We start from the raw sequence: 21,497 nt of genomic DNA on the forward strand, positions 1-21,497 counted from the left end.
CCACTACTCTGTAACCCGTAGTCCTAGTTCAGATTGTACAGATGTGATGAGGACTAGGTGAGATTCTAACAGTGTTTTCTTTTTTTTCCTTTTTGAGAGTTGTGAGTTAAGTATTTGTGGCAAAATGAGGACTGTAGCCCACCCAGGAGAACAGTACCTCAGATAGCTCTGAGAAACTCTAGCAATGTTTTTGAGTCTCTACTGACGGCCAAGAAATCGTTGGAAAAAACATGGAAGTAAATAATCACTTACATAATGAGCTTAATGCTTATTTTGTGTCAAGTTCTCATCGTGAGTTCAGCCTTATGTCCTCGAGGGTCTAGGTCCTGCCCCTCTCTGATCCTCTTTCTCACAAAAAGACTCTTCAGAAATCAAGGAAGGTTATTTGACAGCAGATGGGAAAGCCAAGCAAAGAGGGTTGATCCAAGAGTTTGGTTCTGTGTCTTCCTCTTCCTCATATGAGGGTTTGGGTTTTGGTGCCTGAACCTCATTCTTCTGGAATTGCTCTTGGAAATCCCTGATACCACCATGAACTTGAGCCCTGAGGTCCATGACAACCTTGTGGTACTAACTTTGGTTAACAAGCTGAAAGCTGCGGTTGACTGTCTTTCCCAAATACTGTTATGCACAACCTCTCTTCACAAACGCAATTTTGAATACCTTGTGTATGTTGAGTCCAATACACATAGCAGCACTTCTTCTGTGTATTGCTTCTTTTTTTCAATTTTTTAAATTTTTTTAAATAATTTATGGGATTTATTAATCTATGTTACAAAACTGATTCTTCAAAAAAAAAAATAGCATTGGCAAAGCTCAGTGGTGCCTATCAGTAACTACTATTTTTGTTTCTGTTTTTTTCCAATTATAGGACATTTTATTTTTTAAATTTTTTTCTTTTTTTTTATTTAAATTTTATTTTTTTACTTTACAATACTGTATTGGTTTTGCCATACATTGACATGAATCCACCACAGGTGTACATGAGTTCCCAATCCTGAACCCCCCTCCCACCTCCCTCCCCATTATCATCTCTCTGGGTCATCCCAGTGCACCAGCCCCAGGCATCCTGTATCCTGTATCAAACCTTGGCTAGCGATTCGTTTCTTACATGATAGTATACATGTTTCAATGCCATTCTCCCAAATCATCCCACCCTCTCCCTCTCCCTCAGTGTGTATTGCTTCTTATTTCATTCTGTAGCATGCCTTGGCATGTACACTGATAGTCTTACTTTTTTTTTCTCTTTAATTGGGCAATTGCCTCACAGGAAAGAATAATTGAGCGTCTGAAAGAACAAAGGGAAAGAGATGATCGGGAAAGACTAGAAGAGATAGAATCATTCCGAAAAGAAAACAAAGACCTGAAAGAGAAGGTCAATGCTTTACAAGCTGAGCTGACGGAAAAAGAGGTGAGTCCAGAAAAACAAGTGCACACACGAGCGGTCCTCATCAACCCACATCCATGTAGCTCAGGCAGACTAGAGACTTAGTTTGAGGGACTGTGTGAAGACTTGGGGGATCTAGTTACCTTTGCTTTATAAAGCTCTCTGAATTTACAGAACAGTATTTACTGTGACTCCCTTCATCCGGTGATGCTCTGTGCATATCTTCTGTACTGTAATAACCACATATAAGGTAATCCGTTGAAAGTTTTCCTGCTGTCTTGCCATGTTCATATGGCTTGGAGGATCTCATGATCTCTTGTTTGAGATAACAAGAACAACAAAAGCCCTGACAGTAAAAACAATAGCTCCAACTTACTGAGGGCCTGTTAGGTACTAATCCTTGTGTTGGGTGCTATGCATTCATCTACAATTCTCAAACGAATCAGTCGACACCCCCAGGTTAGGAGATGTGGTACCATGCTGGGCCCATAGGAAAAGGTTGTGGCTGCTCAGTCTAAAACAGTATTTTAATGCTAGTGCAAACATGAATACAGAATACAAATCTCATCTGCATTTATAATGTCAGACAACCTGCTTTAAAGAAATTTCTTGTGTGGTGGCTATGAAAAGTATCCATGTACTGAGGGATACCTATAACCCCTTCAGCGTACTTAGCAGTGCTTTGGTGAAGTTTGAGAAGCAGTAATGTGCACATTATTTTCTCCAGTCTCCAAAACCCTGAGATACATGCCGTAGTCCACAATTGCACACTTCATTTTATTTGCAGAACATGTTTGTCTCCTTTATGACACGTTTGTTCTTTTGCCCTGTTGGATTGTATCCCAGCATAGTTGCTAATGTCCCAGCTCCAGAGCGTCACTTCAGCCCTTGGATTTTGGCAATTTTAAACCTGATGTGAAGTCAAGTGGGCCTTGGGAAGCATAACCATGAACAAATCTAGTGGAAGTGATGGAATTCTAGTTGAACTATTTCAAATCCTAAAATATGATGCTGTGAAAGTGCTCCACTCAGTATGCCAGCAAATTTGGAAAACTCAGCAGTGGTCACAGGACTGGAAAAGGTCAGTTTTCATTCCACTCCCAAAGAAAGGCAATGCCAATGAATGCTCAAACTACCACACAATTGCACTCATTTCACATGCTAGCAAAATAGTGCTTAAAATTCTCCAAGACAGGCTTCAACAGTATGTGAACTGTGAACTTCCAGATGTTCAAGCTGGTTTTAGAAAAGGCAGAGGAACCAGAGATCAAATTGCCAACATCCACTGGATCATCGAAAAGCAAGAGAGTTCCAGAAAAACATCTACTGCTGCTTTATTGACTATGCCAAAGCCTTTGACTGTGTAGATCAGGACAAACTGTAGAAAATTCTTCAAGAGATGGGAATACCAGACCACCTGACCTGCCTCCTGAATAATCTGTATGCAGGTCAAGAAGTAACAGAACAGGACACGGAACAACAGACTGGTTCCAAATAGGAAAAGGAGTACGTCAAGGCTGTATATTGTCACCCGGCTTATTTAACTTATATAGAGAGTACATCATGTGAAATGCCAGGCTGGATGAAACACAAGCTGAAATCAAGATTGCCGGAAGAAATATCAATAACCTCAGATATGAGGATGACACCACCCTTCTGGCAGAAAGCAAAGAACTAAGAGCCTCTTGATGAAAGTGAAAGAGGAGAGTGACAAAGTTGCCTTAAAACTCAACATTCAGAAAACTAAGATCATGGCATCCGGTCCTATCACTTCATGGGAAATAGATGTGGAAACAATGGAAACAGTGACAGACTATATATTTTTTGGGCTCCAGAATCACTGTAGATGGTGACTGCAGCCATGAAATTAAAAGACGCTTGTTCCTTGGAAGAAAAGGTATCACCAGTCCAGAGAGCATATTAAAAAGCAGAGACATTGCTTTGCCAACAAAGGTCCGTCTAGTCAAAGATATGGTTTTTCCAGTAGTCATGTATGGATGTGAATGTTGGACTATAATGAAAGCTGAGTGCTGAAGAATTGATGCTTTTGACCTGTGGTGTTGGAGAAGACTCTTGAGAGTCCCTTGGACTGCAAGGAGATCTAACCAGTCCATCCTAAAGGAAATCAGTCCTGAATATTCATTGGAAAGACGGATGCTAAAGCTGAAACTCCAATACTTTGGCCATCTGATGCGAAGAACTGACTCATTTGAAAAGACCCTGATGCTGAGAAAGATTGAAGGCAGAAGGAGAATGGGACAACAGAGGATGAGGGTTGGATAGTATCACCAACTTGATGGACATGAGTTTGAGTAAGCTCCAGGAGTTGGTGATGGATAGGGAAGCCTGGTGTTCTGCAGTCCATGGGGTTGCAAAGAGTCAGACATGACTGAGTGACTGAACTTACCTGAAACAGTTAAAATACTGTCTAAATTAGGAGTCCAAGAAGGAAAGAATTGATCAGAAATAGGAATTTAGTGGAAGCTTAGAAGCAAAATTTATGTTTTCCAAAATTTAAGTTCACTAGTTTTTAGAGAAGTTATTTTTTTATAAGATTATCATTCTTTGATATATAAAGAATATAAGAGCTGCAGAGTCCATAGTTCCTATAGTTAGTATGAAAGAAAAGGCACTGAAGCTTCTGTCTCGTTTACAGTTTTCTTCACGGGTTCCAAATGTTATTCCTGTGTTTGCACCCTAAAAGCAATATGTATATTTATATGTGCTTCTAATTGAAAAGAGATTTTGATGACTTGGTAGAGTGTAAACTTTAAATGAAAATAATTTTGTAAACACTGGTTACATTGTATGAATTTCAGACAGGCACTTCTGTACACATTTATTGTTCCTGTATAATAATGTGCCTGCCACTGGGCTTAGTATGTCAGTCAAGCTTCCATCAGAAAAACAGAGCTGCATTAAGAAGTTTAATCATATTAAGAAATTTATTGCAGGAATTGACTTACATAGTTATGGGGGCTGGCTAAGGAAGTCCAAAATTCACACAGAATTCACACAGAAGGCAGGATGGGCTAGAAACTCTCAGACAGAAGCTAATGCTTTAGTCCACAGGAGGCGTTTCTTCTGCCTGAAGGAAACCTAGTTCTGCTTCTAAGACCATTCAGTTGATAGGATCAGGCCCACCCAGATTATGAAGAATATTCTTTACTTAAAGTGAACTCATTGTAGATGTTAGTCACATCTTCAAAATATCTCTACAATAACACTTAGATTGGTGTTTGATTGAGTAACTGGAGACTATGGCCTGGCTAAGTTGACACAGAGAGCTATTAATATTACACCTGGCAATTTAAAATTTATAAAGGCAAGCAATTTTTGTTAGCAAGGAACTTATAATTTAGTTGGGGTGATCATAGTTTTCACCGTGACAAAGTATGTGGATTATACTGTGCTTAATTGCTCAGTCATGTCTGACTTTTTGTAACCACATCGACTGTAGCCCACTAGGTTCCTCTGTCCAAGGGATTCTCCAGGCAAGAATACTGGAGTGGGTTGCCATGCCCTCCTCCAGGGGATCTTCCCAATCCAGGGATCAAATCCAGGTCTTCCACATTGCAGGTAGATTCTTTACCATCTGAGCCACCAGGATTATAAGGTCCTTTATTATTTCTGTGGAAGTTACATGAAAACACCATTGAAATTGGAGTTGGAAACCTGGGTTTGAGACATATCTCCCATTAATGGCTTGAGAACCTTGCTGAAGACAAGGCCTCATGTGAGCTTCAGTTTCCTGACCTGAAAAATGAGAATGGCTAACCTGTCACTCAGAGAGTTGCTAGAACTTGGATTGCTTGCTGGGTGATTGTGGTGGTATCGTCATCAATATGGTTATTCCAGTGCTCATTATGCAGTAAAGTATTAGACCACATCATTAACTAAGAAACTACTGTTTGCTTGGTGTCTTCCTAGGCGTTGCAAATGGATATAAAATAAATGCATCATGTCTGGTTTTGGGTGGAACCTGAACATTTTAGTCACATAGTTAGATGTTGCTAACCATTCCATGTTTGCTGGTAGACATTGTCCTCCTAGGTAGCAAAGTTGTGTACTGTGATATATGCAAGTGTTATTTCTTTACCTTTTGGAATTTGTACTATACAGGGAACCTCTTGGTTTCTGGACAACTTGGGTAACCCCACGTCTGAGTTGGGGGGATTCATTATATTCCTGAATCTGGATTTACAAAGGCCTAAGACATAAAATGTGCTCTGAATTTTTGAATAAATTTACCTTTGATTCTATGAGAGATGTTTGAAATAACATTGGTCATTTTTCTGCTAAATAAATGGAATTTGATAAAGACTTACTTGGATTCTTCTTTTACATGATTTGCCGTTTGGGGGGAGAAAAGCATTAAAGTTGGTATTTTCTTTCATATTTTTCTCAGATGCTGTGCCACCTGACAGCAGTAAATGTAAACGGAAGGTTCAGGGTGTCTGTTTTGCCATGATGTGTAGAGACTACCTTGGGACTTAGATCATTAGCATAACTTTGAGACATGAAACATGCATTTACTGACCACACCATTTGGTCACATTTGACTCTACTGCAATTAGATCCTGGTTGCTTCTATAAACTGGCCAAGTTTAATTTCCTGGCCAGAGTCAACTATTGTTACCTAAGTAAGACTTATTTACCCTGTCTGTCTAATGCACACTTTATTGCTATGTATGGAGTCAGTGTATTAAAATTGAAGACATTGCTAGTAGAAATTGCACTGTTTTACTTACTGGTATTCTTTTCCTTTCAGTCTAGTTTAATTGACCTCAAGGAACATGCATCTTCATTAGCCTCAGCAGGGCTGAAAAGGGACTCCAAATTAAAATCTCTAGAAATAGCCATTGAACAAAAGAAAGAAGAATGTAGCAAATTGGAAGCACAGTTAAAAAAGGTAAGTGATATCTAAGGAAAAAACGTACTCGTTTTATAATGAATTGATAAAATAGGAAAGGAAGAGACATTTTTCAAAAAACAGAAACCCCGTATCTTTTGTCATCTGCTGATAAAAGGATTAATTAAGCAATCTTTATTCCTAAGAAGTCTGCATCAGATCTGTCTCTGAATATGAAAAGTTATCTTAGGTTTCCTGTCTGGGGCAAAAAAAAAAAAAAAAAGGCAAAAAAAGCTTGAGAAATAGATGAAAATAGCAGTAGAAGTGAAAAAAAATATAAAGATCAGCCATTACTCTCTGGGCAAATCTCAACCATAAAGAAAGATAAATGTTTTACAGTAAATGTTTTCAATAAGTCAAAGAATCCAGGAGCCCTGTTATAGATTGATAAACTTTTACTACTTTTCAGTAACGGGTCAGTTTTGGGGGAGAGGGGACTTTGCAGAAGTTTACCCAACAGTGTTAAATTTCTAGAAGTTGGTGAAAATAGTCAAATCCTTGGAAGCAGTATGAATTGACTATTTATACTTGACCAGAAATGGCCTTAATATTTAAGCAAGTTTATATGTTGAAGAAAACAGTAAAGAAAACAGGGTCTTTGCATTGCAGCATTAACATGTTTTATCTGAACTGGACATTTTTGTGGAGTACATTTCCAGTCATGCATCCTTCCTTTGACTTTTTCCTTGTGTTGTTTGGTACGTCTGCATTCATTGTTCACGTAAAACTCATAACATTATGAGTTTAAGCATTTTGTTTCCCTTTGACAATTATAAACTTATTCAGAAGAGATGATAAGAATCTAAACAAACAAACCATATAATAAAGTGTGACTATGTATAACTCATAGCACACTGAAATGGGGATTCATTTGCTAAAGTTATAAAAATATATGATATGGATAATAGGGATGTGAAAGCATCATATATCTGTGGAGAAATTATTCTGGATATTTAAAAACAATATACTATTTCATATGCATGATGCAATGTATAACTGAAATGTGATTATCCTGTGTTCACATCATCATAGAATTTTAGGAAACTGTCATGAGGTTCCACACTAATCAAGTCCCCTTAGTAATACAGAAAAAGATAAATATATGGATCAAATCTCTTTACAACAAAAGAGCAAAAAAATCTTTTTATTACAAAGTCCATTTCCAAATCTACTCATCATCTCACTTTTTAAAAGTGAAGTCTATTTAAGCAGAAATCTCAAGCAATGAATAGAGTTTAAATTGCCCCTTTGAGGGTGTTTAAATGGCGATTGACTTGGCTGTTTATGCATTGGGTGTATGATATATATTCTTGACACATATATGAATGTGTTCTGCAATATGTTATACATGCATATGCATATGAAGAAATGAACCTATGAATGGTACTTTTTATATAATGAACATGTTTGTGATCATAAAGCAGACTCCAAGATAACTCTGTAAGGGAATTTTGCTGGCTCCTTATGGTGGTCTTTGAGTCATCTCACCTCACTTGAAGTATGCTAGGTCCTGAAGGAGGACTCCCACTACACCTGGGCATGAAAACTGCCTTTCATCAACTCTGAGGAACCGTTATGGAGTCAAGGGCATTCCGTTTTAGTGTAAGGGATCTGTGGAACTGGAAAGCCTCTTAAAAGTAAGAGGTTCATATACTGATGTTCATATATTGATGTTCCTAGTTTCCATGAACATGACTTAGCTAGTTTAATAGGTGAACATCTGTACAATTCAACTTAGTGTCTTTCAACATAGTTTCAGTTAAGCTGCAGAGTCAGTGAAAGCATGTGATTTCCTTAGACTTTCAGATAGACACCATATACTGAAATTTGTAGCTCAAATCTGATAAATATTTTAGTATTATTCCTGACAACATTTTAGCATTCTGCCACATCACCAGGAATAAAGTAACAAATAGGGTTATCTTGCTATAAAGGACCTATTAAATTTATGAAAAGATAATTTATTTCTAAGTATATATTTGTCTTATATTATCTCCTACATGCATAGTACAGTAAGATTAAATAAGGTAATTATAATATAAATATTTTTATACCTAACCTGCAGTAATTATTTTGTTATTTTTGGCCCTCTACATCAACTAAATTCAAAAGTTTGAAATACTTTTTCTAGTAGCCTTTAATTTCTCCTAATAAATAATTCCGTAAAAACCTCAAGTACCCATCACCTTAAAAAGAATTGAAGTCTACATGAAATATTTGAAAATATAAGCCAAAAATTTGTGAATATACATATATACACATCATTTACTCATGGAAAAATAAGCAGCTATAAAAGCTTAAGGAGTGTCTGGGCCTCCTTTTAAATACAAGGGTATGTGACTTGTGAATAAAATATAAAGGGTTACTAAATGAAAGCTGAAAACATAATAGTTTTATTATGTCATAAATAAACCATGAGTTCCCAGTGGAGTTTTGCTCAAGATTTGTGAGCGCTCAGGTATTTTTGCCATAAAATCTATACAACATTGGTGATGTGTTTAGCTGAACAGAAACCTTGTCTGCTAGTGACAGTGGAATCCAAATTGTGATTTAAGTCTGCAGTTGTCTTATAAACAATGCTAGAAATTGGTTAAGATGAGTTTTTAACAGAAAAGTTTGTGGAGGACATTCATACACGCTTTTAACTCTTTACTGCACTATGTCAATTTAAGACATTTCCAAATAGTTTGTGTTGAAAATGGTTACTAAAGGCAGAAAAGGAACTTCTTACACATTCCATCCCACCTCTTAAAAACAGCTCCACACACCTGGTCAGCCAGATTTCAAACTCAACGCAGCTGCCAAAGTAAGGCCTGTGAGCACTGTGGCCCTTATAACCACCCCGTGTCTATAGAGAACTCTCTCTCATCGTCAGGCAGCAAGGTTATCAGGATATATTTGTTCCTTCCCCATCTTTCCAGTTTTGTCAATGAACTCCAACATTGTTGTTGGAGTTTCACTTGTAAGGAAATCTTTACTCATATTAGTGAGTATTTAGTGTTCAATATGTAGACATAAATTTATCTTATATGACTAGAAATCATTTCAGAAGCAATAGAAATTCAGAATGCCATGATTTATGTTATTTAAGTCATTTTCCAATTAATAACATCTTTGAAGAAGGTATTTCTTAAAACCACGTAAAATTATCATTTACTTCATCAAAGCTGAAGAAAAATAAATTCTTGCTCGTCAAAGGAATGCCTTGGCTTAAAGCTTACAGTGTTTCGCCTTCTACCCCTTGACATTGAGTCCCAAATTAATGATGCAGGTATTTAAGATCTATAATTTGAGGATGCTATTTAAAATAATATTTAGTACCTTTAAATCCACAAACATTTATATCTTTTCCATAAAACAGAAGAGCATTACAGATTCTAAAGGACTTGGAACATAATAGGATAGACACTGAAAACTGTATTTTTTAATTACGAACTACTAGTAGGAACTGGTAATAGACAATGGGTAATACTGTATTTTGATTCCCTTTAATCTTCCTACTGACTTAATTCTTTTCTTTTCCCATTTACTGTTAATCCTGTAATGTCTTGCTTACTGATATTTTGCTATTGCTAACCTGCTGTTTGCTAATCTATATTTTTCTAAAGTTAGACTGAATAGAAAAGTCAAGCTTGTGTTAATATAAAAGAAGAGCTATAAATTCAGTGATAAGATTTAATTAATCTTTTATTATTACCATCTTTGAAGTTCAGGTAATAAATTGCAGGCTTGGCCAAGAGCACTTCTTCTGATTCATTGCTAGAGGCCAGCACTTCATGTATCATCAAAAGTGGACAGCTTTCTTTATTTCATGGGTTATTTAACTTGAGAAAGGGAAAGTAACACAAACCTTAAATTTCTTATTCCAGCTATTCTTTTAAAGGAGCCAAAGTCAACATTTCTATTTCCCTAGAGCCTCTCACTTTCAGTGTGGAATGTTTAGAAACTGAAATTTCTTCTTTTTTAACCACCAGTTTGTCTGTGCAAATGCACTGAATTTGTTGAGCTAATGCTGTTTTTCTGGATCTTTCCTTCTTTCCCTGTCTGTGCTTCAATGCCTCCCCAACTTTGCAATGTAGCAAGCTGAGCAGTTGTTCAATCAGATGTACAACCCAGTAAGTCATTTCTGAAAGTTCCCGCTGTAACATATAAAAGCATGAGGATCCATTGATTACATGTCACAGTGTGCCATATTGGGGAAGTTTTGAAATATTTATGAATCTCTTCCCATTTCCATTCTGTCAAAAGAAATGACCTGTTCAGAGGCCATTGCCATTTCTTTTGTCTGTGAAATTTAAAAATTAAGAACTCAAGGAAATATTGCCAGCTCTGGTATTACCTCTGTCTTAACTCTAAGGTGATAGAAAAACTTAGGTCAGGTGCAGATCTAGGCTCATGAAATCTTTCCCACATTCTTCAGAGTTATCTATGCCAAAAGGAAAAACATTTGTAAAATAGCAAACAGCTCAATGTATGTTATATTCAAGTGATAGAAGTTAAAATAGATTTAAATTTTAAAGTAGGGCTATGCCCTTTGAGATTGCTAAATGCCTAACATTATTATGGGTTTTGCAAGGGTTAAAAACCTGTTATTTGAAAATAATCTAAAATATACTCTCCTAATAACTGTAACAGTTTTGATTATAACTTAATGGTACAAAAACAAAAAACAGGTAACTAATAAAAATATGTGTAAAATAGCCCAGATACCACTGCTAGTTTTTTGTTTGTTTGTTTGCTTTTTATCCTAATGACAGGTGTATATCTATATGAAGCAGTCTGTTTCTTTAACTTATTAAAAAGAAAGGGGATTTTGTCAACTCAGGTGACTTAATGGGAGAAATAATACATAAAGTGAATGGGATTTGTCATTTGGCAGATATGATCTGTGCTATCTTGCACTCTAATTACTTCTTGTTTATAAATTCCCATTATGGGAAAAAGGAATTGCAGGGATAAAGGAAATAATTTGCCCAATAACTTTTTGTTAAGTTATTCCTCCTAGTTGTATATAGCATGATACACAAGATGCTTGGGTGTATTTATTCAGATTCACCCTCCACCCTTCATCCTTGGAAACAAATTTTGCTTTAGGAAACAGAATTCTTCAAGCCTCATTGGAGCATCTTTATTAAACTCTGTACCCACATATGATTTTTAGCAGAGGAACAAAAATAATCCAAATTTCTTTTCTCTTAATATTTGAATGGACATGTTAATAAGCAGGCTCAAGTGAGTGGAGATGTGAAGACAAATTAAAACTGGGATATCTTCATGCTTGAATATTAACTAACCCTGAAGAAAGTATGTGTTTTCTTTAGATCATTTTAAAGAGATGTAAAGTAACCACACTGAAATTATATCACACTTATTAGTTAAGGACAGGAGAAAAACAAAGTATATCAGGTTTTGGGGTATATGGAGGGCAAGTGGGGAGGGCTTTGTTGCTGCAGCAGCTCTGATTTACCTAAACTCTGGTAGGAATTTACCATCCATGTCAGGATATGTAGGGCGAAAGAAACAGTTCTGTTAACCTGTAGACCATTTCCAGAAATAGTGATGACCTGATACTTCTGGATTTTGCCTTTCCTCTAACCCAGTGACGGGTCTTTAGGATGCAAAGGCAAACTTTTCAGTCCTTTAGGTGACCAAGTCAAAAGTCATGGACTAATTTTTTCTCCCTGAGTTAACTAAGCTCCCATTGTTTGGACATACTGGGAATATAGACAATTAAAATAGGTTATTATTCTTTTAAAAAATATATTTTACTGAAGTATACGGGATTTACAATGCTGTGTTAATTTCTACTCTAATAGTAACGTGATTCAGTTACACATACATATTCCTTTCCATTGTCTTCTCCGTTATGGTTTATCACAGGATATTGAAGATAGTTCCCTGTGCTATACAGGAGGATCTCGTTTATTCATTCTAGATGTAATAGTTTGCATCTGCTCATTCCAAGCTCACAGTCCATCCCTCCCTCCCTCTTTCCCCTTTTCTGGTTTGTAGATAAGTTCACTTGTGTCATATTTTATATGCTGCGTGTAAGTGATATCACATGGTATTTGTCCTCTTTCTGATTTACTTCGCTTAGTGTGATAATCTCTAGGTCCATCCATGTTGCTGAAAATGGCATTATTTCATTCTTTCCGTGGCTGAGTAGTAGTCCATTGTATGTTTGTGCCACATCTTCTTTACCCATTCATCTGTGGCTGGGCATTTAGGTTGTTTCCACATTTGGCTATTGTGAATAGTGCTGCTGTGAGCATAGGGGTGCGTGTAGCTTTTTGAGTTATAGTTTTGTCTGAATATCTGGCCAGGAGAGGGATTGCTCGATCATATGACAACTGCCTTTAGCTTTTTGAGAAACCTTTATACTGTTTTCTATAGTGTGCTGCTGCTGCTGCTAAGTTGCATCAGTCGTGTCCAACTCTGTGCAACCCCATAGACGGCAGCCCACCAGGCTCCGCCATCCCTGGGATTCTCCAGGCAAGAACACTGGAGTGGGTTGCCATTTCCTTCTCCAATGCATGAAAGTGAAAAGTGAAAGGGAAGTCACTCAGTCGTGTCCGACTCTTAGTGACCCCATGGACACCCCATGCAACCCACCAGGCTCCTCTGTCCATGGGATTTTCCAGGCAAGAGTACTGGAGTAGGGTGCCATTGCCTTCTCTGATTCCATAGTGAATAGTTCAGTATTTTAGCTCCTCTTGTCTGCAGATATTCTAAGGGTTCAGTTTGTTTTTTAGACTGATAGGTATGCAACATGATGAATTTTCTATCTTTTATAGAATTTTTTAAAAATTATCTTTTTTTCCAGTTATAAAAAGCAGATTAGGGCCACAGTGAAGAGTTTGCCAAAATATGGATGGATATAGCAGAAAATAAAAGTAATAAGACATCTTACTGTGCAGAAATAATAACTAAGAACATATAGGTTGTTCCCCACTCAGACATCATTTGATTGACTGTCAGTATTCTTTCATCTCCTGTCTCCTTTTCTACCTTTTTCCTTCTTTCTTTCTTCTCTCTCCTTTCTCTCCCTTTTCCTTCCTTCCTTCCCCTTTTTTCCTTTTTTCTTCCTTTTCTCTTTAGCTCCATTCTTTTCTTTTTCTTGTCTAATACTCCTTATTTTCACCAAATTGTCAAAGCTTTTATTGACTTTTATATCCTGTATTTCTTGCATATCATCAAAATTTTCTCATATATTCTTCCAAAACACCATTTTAATGGTTTTAACAATATTCTATTCTATGTGCTCATTCTCCAAACATTAATCATTTCTTTCTTTCTTCTATTTTTTTTCTTTGCCAGTATAAATAATAGTCCAAAGAGCATCTTTCCATATTAATTTCCCCACATTTGCATTTTTTTAGTAGAATAAAATGAGGGGCCAAGGACTTTTAAAAGCTCCGAGTAGTGCCTGATCTGTCACATGGTTCTTCCAGCTCTGAACAAAGGCATTCCGTCACATCTAGACCAACACACAGGAAAACTATCATTTTACATAACTGTGACACATGCATGGTGGAATATTTTTCTCACTTTAACTTTGCTATCATTAATTACTAATGTGGCTGAAGTTTTTAATTCATTTATTAGCTGTTTGTAGTTTTCTTCTGTAAATAATTTTAAGTGATTTAAACACTTGTTTTTGAGTTTTTTGTTTTGCTCATTGGACTGTATGAATTATTTTGTGCTTTATATGGAGGCTTTCTCAGATTTATGGCAAGATTTTATTTACTTCAAGTTTTTTCTATAGAAAACTATTTTTATGTTCTTGACCTGTATTTCCCTTTAGGATTTCCTCATTGCCTTGTGCTTAGAGATCATCCTTGAATTTCATTAATATTCACCTATATTAGGTTTTTTTAAAGTTACTTTTTATATCCATTTAACTACATCTATCTTTAGATTGTTTTGCTTCATGCTGAGTGGTGAGGTTCCATTGCTTGTGGGATCAGAATTTTATTTATCATGGTTTTATAATATTTTTGAAGATCTAGTGAAACAAATTCTATTCTACTTCTTTCTGCTTTTTATTCATTTTTTAAAATGTTCTTAACCTTTAATTTTCCATCATTCCAGGTAAACTTTAGGATCACCTTGCTAATTTAATAGCACAATTGTTGATTTTAACTTGATTTGTATTTAACATCCAAAATAGTTTTAGAATAATATTGTTCTGATATTTTTCTTCCAATTTATGAACTTGATACAGCTTTTATCTATTTCACTTATCTTTTATAGTTAAGTTTTTCATTTTCCTATTACAGGCCTAGGATATTTCTTTTTATGGATAGCCTAAGGCATTTCTATGTATATAATTTTTAAGTTACTGTTATGAGTTGTGTGTTTCTCCTTTTGTTTTCTAACCAGTTACTGGTACCTAAGAAATTTATTTTATTCTTATTTATTTTAAACATGGCCACCCTACAAAATTTGGTGAACTATAACTTGTTTTTGCTAAACAAGATTATTTTATAGTTAGTCCTATGTCCACCGGTGTAAACTAAAGTAGGAAAAATAAGAATTAAGCTTTGATATCTTCCTGGGAGCATTTGTATCTTCAGTTCAGTTCAGTTCAGTCACTCAGTCGTGTCCAACTCTTTGCAACCCCATAAATTGCAGCACGCCAGGCCTCCCTGTCCATCACCAACTCCCAGAGTTCAGTCAAACTCACATCCATTGAATCGGTGATGCCATCCAGCCATCTCATCCTCTGTCGTCCCCTTTTCCTCCTGCCTCCAATCCCTCCCAGCATCAGAGTCTTTTCCAATGAGTCAGCTCTTCACATGAGGTGGCCAAAGTATTGGAGGTTCAGCTTTAGCATCATTCCTTCCAAGGAACACCCAGGGCTGATCTCCTTTAGAATGGACTGGTTGTTTCTTAGAGTAGAAATAAACTTTCTACTTTTAGAAACTTTTAACTTTTGTCACTTCATTTTGTTAAGTGATAGTCTAATGTCATTTCCTAGGAGTCTAAAACGTTGCCTATATATCCCTATTACTTCTTATAATAATAACCTTTCTGCAGCTTAACTACCAGTCTCTACTCCTGAATGAGTTTTGTCTTGTTATTATAAACACTGTGCCATTTCTCTGCAGTTGAGTTCTTTGCTTTCTTTAGTTCTTAATTTGAGACAAGTAATATCATTTTTTTCATCAGTCTGCAAACCTTCATTGCTGTAGCCCTAATGGTTATTGTGCTCAGGGATCATCTCCAGAAGCCTCTTATGAATTTTAAATTAATCTTTAGACATGCTGAGTCCTAAATTTAGTGCTTCATTTATATCCACATTGCTGCAGGGCAAATGTCTGATTTGGAGGTACTGGGGGTAACCGTGCTAGTGGCCAAGACACATTTGAGACCCCTCTAATGTTTCTACACATATGAGTATCCGCTGCATGATCATATCCTTTGAAATCCCATCTCTTCTGCCAATTCATATTTCAGTTTGGTTCAGTTCAGTTGCTCAGTCGTGTCCACCTCTTTGCAACCCCATGAGTTGCAGCACGCCAGGCCTCCCTGTCCATCACCAACTCCCAAATTTTACCCAAACTCATGTCCATCGAGTTGGTGACGCCATCCAACCATCACATCCTCTGTCGTCCCCGTCTCCTCCTGCCCCCAATCCTTCCCAGTTTCAGGGTATTTTCCAAGGGGTCAGCTCTTCGCATGAGGTGGCCAAAGTATTGGAGTTTCAGCCTCAGCATCAGTCCTTCCAATGAACACCCAGGACTGATCTCCTTTAGAATGGACTGGTCAGATCTCCTTGCAGTCCAAGGGACTCTCAAGAGTCTTCTCCAACACCACAGTTCAAAAGCATCAGTTCTTCAGTGCTCAGCTTTCTTCACAGAACAACTCTCACATGCATACATGACCACTGGAAAAACCATAGCCTTGACTAGATGGACTTTGTTGGCAAAGTAATGTCTCTGCTTTTGAATATGCTATCTCAGTTGGTCATAACTTTCCTTCCAAGGAGTAAGCATCTTTTAATTTCATGGCTGCAATCACTATCTGCAGTGATTTTGGAGCCCCCAAAAATAAAGTCTGACACTGTTTCCACTGTTTTCCCATCTATTTGCCATGAAGTGATAGGACCAGATGCCATGATCTTTGTTTTCTGAATGTTGAGCTTTAAGCCAACTCTTTCACTCTCCCCTTTCACTTTCATCAAGAGGCTTTTTAGTTCCTCTTCACTTTCTGCCATAAGGGTGGTGTCATCTGCATATCTGAGGTTATTGATATTTCTCCCGGCAATCTTAATTCTGGCTTGTGCTCCCTCCAGCCCAGCGTTTCTCATGATGTACTCTGCATAGAAGTTAAATAAGCAGGGTGACAATATCCAGCCTTGACGTACTCCTTTTCCTATTTGGAACCAGTCTGTTGTTCCATGTCCAGTTCTAACTGTGGCTTCCTGACCTTCATACAGATTTCTCAGGAGGCAGGTCAGGTGGTCTGGTATTCCCATCTCTTTCAGAATTTTCCACAGTTTATTGTGATCCACACAGTCAACGGCTTTGGCCTAGTCAATAAAGCAGAAATAGATGTTTTTCTGGAACTCTCTTGCTTTTTTAATGATCCAGCAGATGTTGGCAAATTGATCTCTGGTTCCTCTGCCTTTTCAAACCAGCTTGAACATCTGGAAGTTCATGATATTGCTGAAGCCTGGCTTGTAGAATTTTGAACATGACTTTACTAGCATGTGAGATGAGTGCAATTGTGTGGTAGTTTGAGCATTCTTTGGCATTGCCTTTCTTTGGGATTGGAATGAAAACTGACCTTTTCCAGTCCTTGACCACTGCTGAGTTTTCCAAATTTGCTGGCATACTGAGTGTAGCACTTTCACAGCATCATCTTTCTGGATTTGAATAGCTCAACTGGAATTCCATTACCTCCACTAGCTTTGTTCATAGTGATGCTTTCTGACTTCGCATTCCAGGATGTCTGGCTCCAGGTGAGTGATCACGCCGTCGTGATTATCTGGGTTGTGATGATCTTTTTTGTACAGTTCTCCTGTGTATTCTTGCCACCTCTTCTTAGGTGGCTTCTGTTAGGTCCATACCATTTCTGTCCTTTATCAAGCCCATCTTTGCATGAAATGTTCCCTTGGTATCTCTAATTTTCTTGAAGAGATCTCTAGTCTTTCCCATTCTGTTGTTTTCCTCTATTTCTTTGCAACCCTAGGGACTATCAAATAGTGAGTGAGAATTCATCTTTACCAGGGCTCATATTTTGCATAAAGGTCACAAGAAAAAGACCGTTTTTCCAATACAAGGGAAAATTTTTTTTTGTTAATATTCAGTGAGTTCTTCATCATTTTTATGTCATTGTAAGACTATGTAATCACAGGGACATGATTGCCTCAATTATAAATGCTTTCACAGTCCTTATGTAGGTACAGTGGCTTCTTTTTATGATTTTTTTTAAAGCCAGTAGCTGAAAATTATTTGATTCACATATACACTAGCTTCCCTGACACAATGTATAGTTACAGCTATTTAAGAGAGAATTCATAGCATACATGTAGCATGTACTAACGCACGTATACACACACAGATGTCTCACATTTAATCTAGGTTTTCAATACCTAGAGAACTCAAATTAAATTCAAAATAACACTCAAGATTTGAAATTAGAGTTTTATATCAGACCATCCAGGTAATTACTCATTTTTCTACGTTAATTTTAGGAAATTCCTTAGTTAAAAGGAATTAATAATTATATTATATTAATAATTATATATTTGTGTGAAAGGTCTTAAAAAGTATTAAGCATAAATTGGTTCTTTTTATTTTGCACAAGAGTAACTTAAAATTATTTTGAACTTTTATTTATGTTTATTATAAATATCTAATTTGTTTCATCTATGATAAAAATTTTCTTTTTGGAACAGTTGTTATAATATACAAAATTTGAATATTCTAGATGTAGTTAGCTGGAATTGTGCAAGAATAATTTCCTTTAGCACTAAGTTTCCTAAGTACATAATTTCCTAAGCACAAAGATACATGATTATTAGTTTCCAGATGTATTTTTTTACTCAGCTATTGTATTTGGTATTAATTAATTAGATTTAAAATAAAATTTAAATTTTACAATATTTTAAATTTCTATAATCACCCTAAAAACTCTGTTCTAAAAAGTAATATTTTGTTCATAACTGAAAATTATGTGAAAATTGGAACTTCCTTTAGAAGACTGAAATAAAATATAACATTTAGAGTAGTTTATATACCTTGTTCTTCTGTTAAGATATGAAGGTGTTGTTAATAGACACTAAACTCCCAAAGATCTGTAATAGAGAATATTTTTACAGTGCATAAATTTAACAAATTATTGCTAAAGCAATAAGCAGCATGAAAGAAGAGTCCTCAGATTCATTAGATAGTGTTTTGCTTATACTTCATAATCATGACTAATCATTTGTTGGAGAAAAATGATTTATTAAAATTGTTAAGGCCCATCTCAAAGAGAGAAAGTTATTTAACATTATCATTGACTATCCGCTGCCTAGTTTCACAGCAGGCTTCTGGACTATAGTTAATACTTTCTTTTCTAGGCACGTGGAATGATTAACTAACATTTTATTGAAAATAATCAGTGGCTAACTTTCACAAGAGTAGTATTAATAAACTTGTGTTTTGTCTTATTGGTACTATCAGTCCTGGTATCATTTTAGGCATGTTTGCTTTTAATTTTGATTTTGATATAGTATTAATCTGAAATTTTGCCTTATTTCCTGAAATAGTTCTAAATTCTTTCATTAAAATAACTGCTAGGTATTGTTATATACTCCTTCTCCTGAGTCATGACCAAATTTCTCTTTTGTGCTAGATTCAGACTTTCAAAACCAGTTCATATCAAAATACCAAGCTTGCCCACATCTGTGAGGCTCCAAACTTTGTTTTGATTGTTCCCATTTGTGACAAATTTCCTTACATATGGAAATGGAAGAAACATAATTGGGGGACCCTCAAATTTTACTTACCTAATTTGTAACACAGACATTTTTTAAATGTTCTTTTCTCAATTTTCTGTTTCTATAAAATGCTTGAAATTTGCCCTAAAAGTTACCAGAGATATTTTGAAGCAGAACCAGATACCTGGATTTGCTTTTTAAACTGACCTGTTTAATTGGAAAAAGGTAAATCTCTAATTAGGAAAAAAAAAAGTTCACCAGTATTCCTTTGGTTTTAATGACAGTTGTATGTCTTTGAAAGTGATAATGTGCTTAATTGTATTTATGATAATATGTTCTGAAATCATTAAAAGAAAATCCACAGCAATCTGCATTTTTTAAGAGCTAGATTCCTGACTAGTGAATGAAGCTGTGTCTTAGATGAAAGGAATTGACAATTGCTTCCTGACCTTTTGGAGGAACTAATTTAAAACCAACAGATTCATAAGAAGAAGTACTTACTGTGTATTTTCATTCTAAACCTTGAATGGATCAGAATGCCATGGTAGGAATTTGTCCAGGTAATGATTTATTCAAATGTATTATGTTTTTGCAGTGCCTAAGGTACATTAGGCCCAAATATCTTACCTACTTTTGACCCCCATCAGAAGCTTCCTGTCCAGATTTTAAAATCCATGTTTTAATCTGAAAAGGCAGGAGTACTACCTAAATGCAAAGAAAATGCTTCCTTCTCTCTTTTTAAAGAGGAGGCTGTGGCCTTATAATTTTGGACAAGCATTGACTTTATAAACTCAATTTCCTCATGTTTTTGTTTAATCCCCCCCCCCACCCCCACCGCCATGTATATATATCACAGTATAAGACACTCATGCTATACTAGTTAACAGTTTCAGCCCATCCTCTGCAAAGTTGTGATTCGTGCTGAGTACAGCTGGTTAAATTCTATGGAAGACTTATGCTTCCACTGCTTAGGTTGGATCAGGACTTGCCAGTCTTTAGTCATGTGAATCTGTCTTCTCTTGGGTCTTCACAAGGACCCTAGTGAATACCCCAAATCAGCTGTCACCCTTCTGTATGACTCCTTCTTACAGCTTTCTATTGACTTAAATATTTTAAAAAGCACATCTATCTACAACTTTATTTAATAACCTTGTCAAGAGTTCTGGCACCCATGTCAAATGTGCTTTGACATAATCTCTTTTGCCCAGAAATCAGTAGATATTGATATGGAGATAAATAGATGTATTTAATTCAAAAGTGTTCTTCACATTGTCTGTTCCTTTTAAAAGGAAGAATCATTAGCACCTACGAATTCCTAACAGACAGCGGGCCAGCTGTAAAGTTGGCTGTGGTCTTTATTTTAATAACATGACCTAGATGTGGCATCACATGACATCAACAAGTGGAGATTCAGGATTGTTTTTTCCTAGGTCATCTTTATCTTGAAATGTTCCACAAGTCCCTTGAGCACACTCACTTGCTAGGTTTAAAGACTAGCAATTTGTCTAATTTCACCCCATGCTGAAAACTTGCTTGGGTTTATCATCTCTTCAAGCAGCTAAATTAAGGAATATGCTTATATACCTATCACAAACACACTGCTTTTTCTGAAAACTTAGTAGGGAGGCTACTCTAAGGTGCATGTAGTACCTTGCCTATGAAAAATTAAACAGACATCAACTCAGCTGTATAGCAAGCCCCACTGATGGAATACGTATTATGAACTAATAATCACAGTAAAACTCCAAATGAACAATACCTTCCCCATGTTTGTCATTTTCTCATCTTCACTGTCCTTAGACAGGCTTATTCATTTGTCCATAGTCATAAGACATAAAGCGAGATTTAGAATCTAGGTCTTACAACTAGAAATCCTGTACCCCTCTATTAAAACTCATGATCATAATTATCTTAGGAATAAAAACAACCAAAATAAACCATAGCAACTAACTGCAAGTTTTTTGTGAATCTTCAAATCTGAGTTGTGAAAGGAATTTTCACTCATCAGAAATAAGCTATTAAACATTTATTCATTGATTTTGAGTGCTTGTAGCTGGTCATTACTTAGTTCATTCTTTTTTTGAATGTCACTGTTTGAGTAGTGTGAAAAAACTGCCATGGAGAGGTTTTTAGCTGCCATAGAGTAATGGTATCAGAGTCTAAAGGAGAAGAGAATTAACATAAAATGATTGTTTTGTTTCTCTTATAATCTAAAAACTGTGCATTTTAAATGCTTTTCTGTTATAAGAGTAATGAATTGATTAGTAGTA

General features: G+C 36.2%; 1 protein-coding gene across 1 annotated transcript in view; it reads left to right on the forward strand.

Annotated features, from left to right (window-relative positions):
• The window catches only part of ERC2 (ELKS/RAB6-interacting/CAST family member 2), a 1,004,571-nt gene that overhangs the window by 475,827 nt on the left and 507,247 nt on the right, over window positions 1-21,497 (forward strand). Inside the window, exons 9-10 of the mRNA XM_069561579.1 lie at window positions 1,268-1,408; window positions 6,156-6,296. Of these exons, the coding sequence (XP_069417680.1) occupies window positions 1,268-1,408; window positions 6,156-6,296 (282 nt within the window). The remainder of the gene's footprint in view (window positions 1-1,267; window positions 1,409-6,155; window positions 6,297-21,497) is intronic.

The sequence above is a fragment of the Ovis canadensis genome, chromosome 19 (assembly GCF_042477335.2).
Source record: "Ovis canadensis isolate MfBH-ARS-UI-01 breed Bighorn chromosome 19, ARS-UI_OviCan_v2, whole genome shotgun sequence".
NCBI lineage: Eukaryota > Metazoa > Chordata > Mammalia > Artiodactyla > Bovidae > Ovis > Ovis canadensis.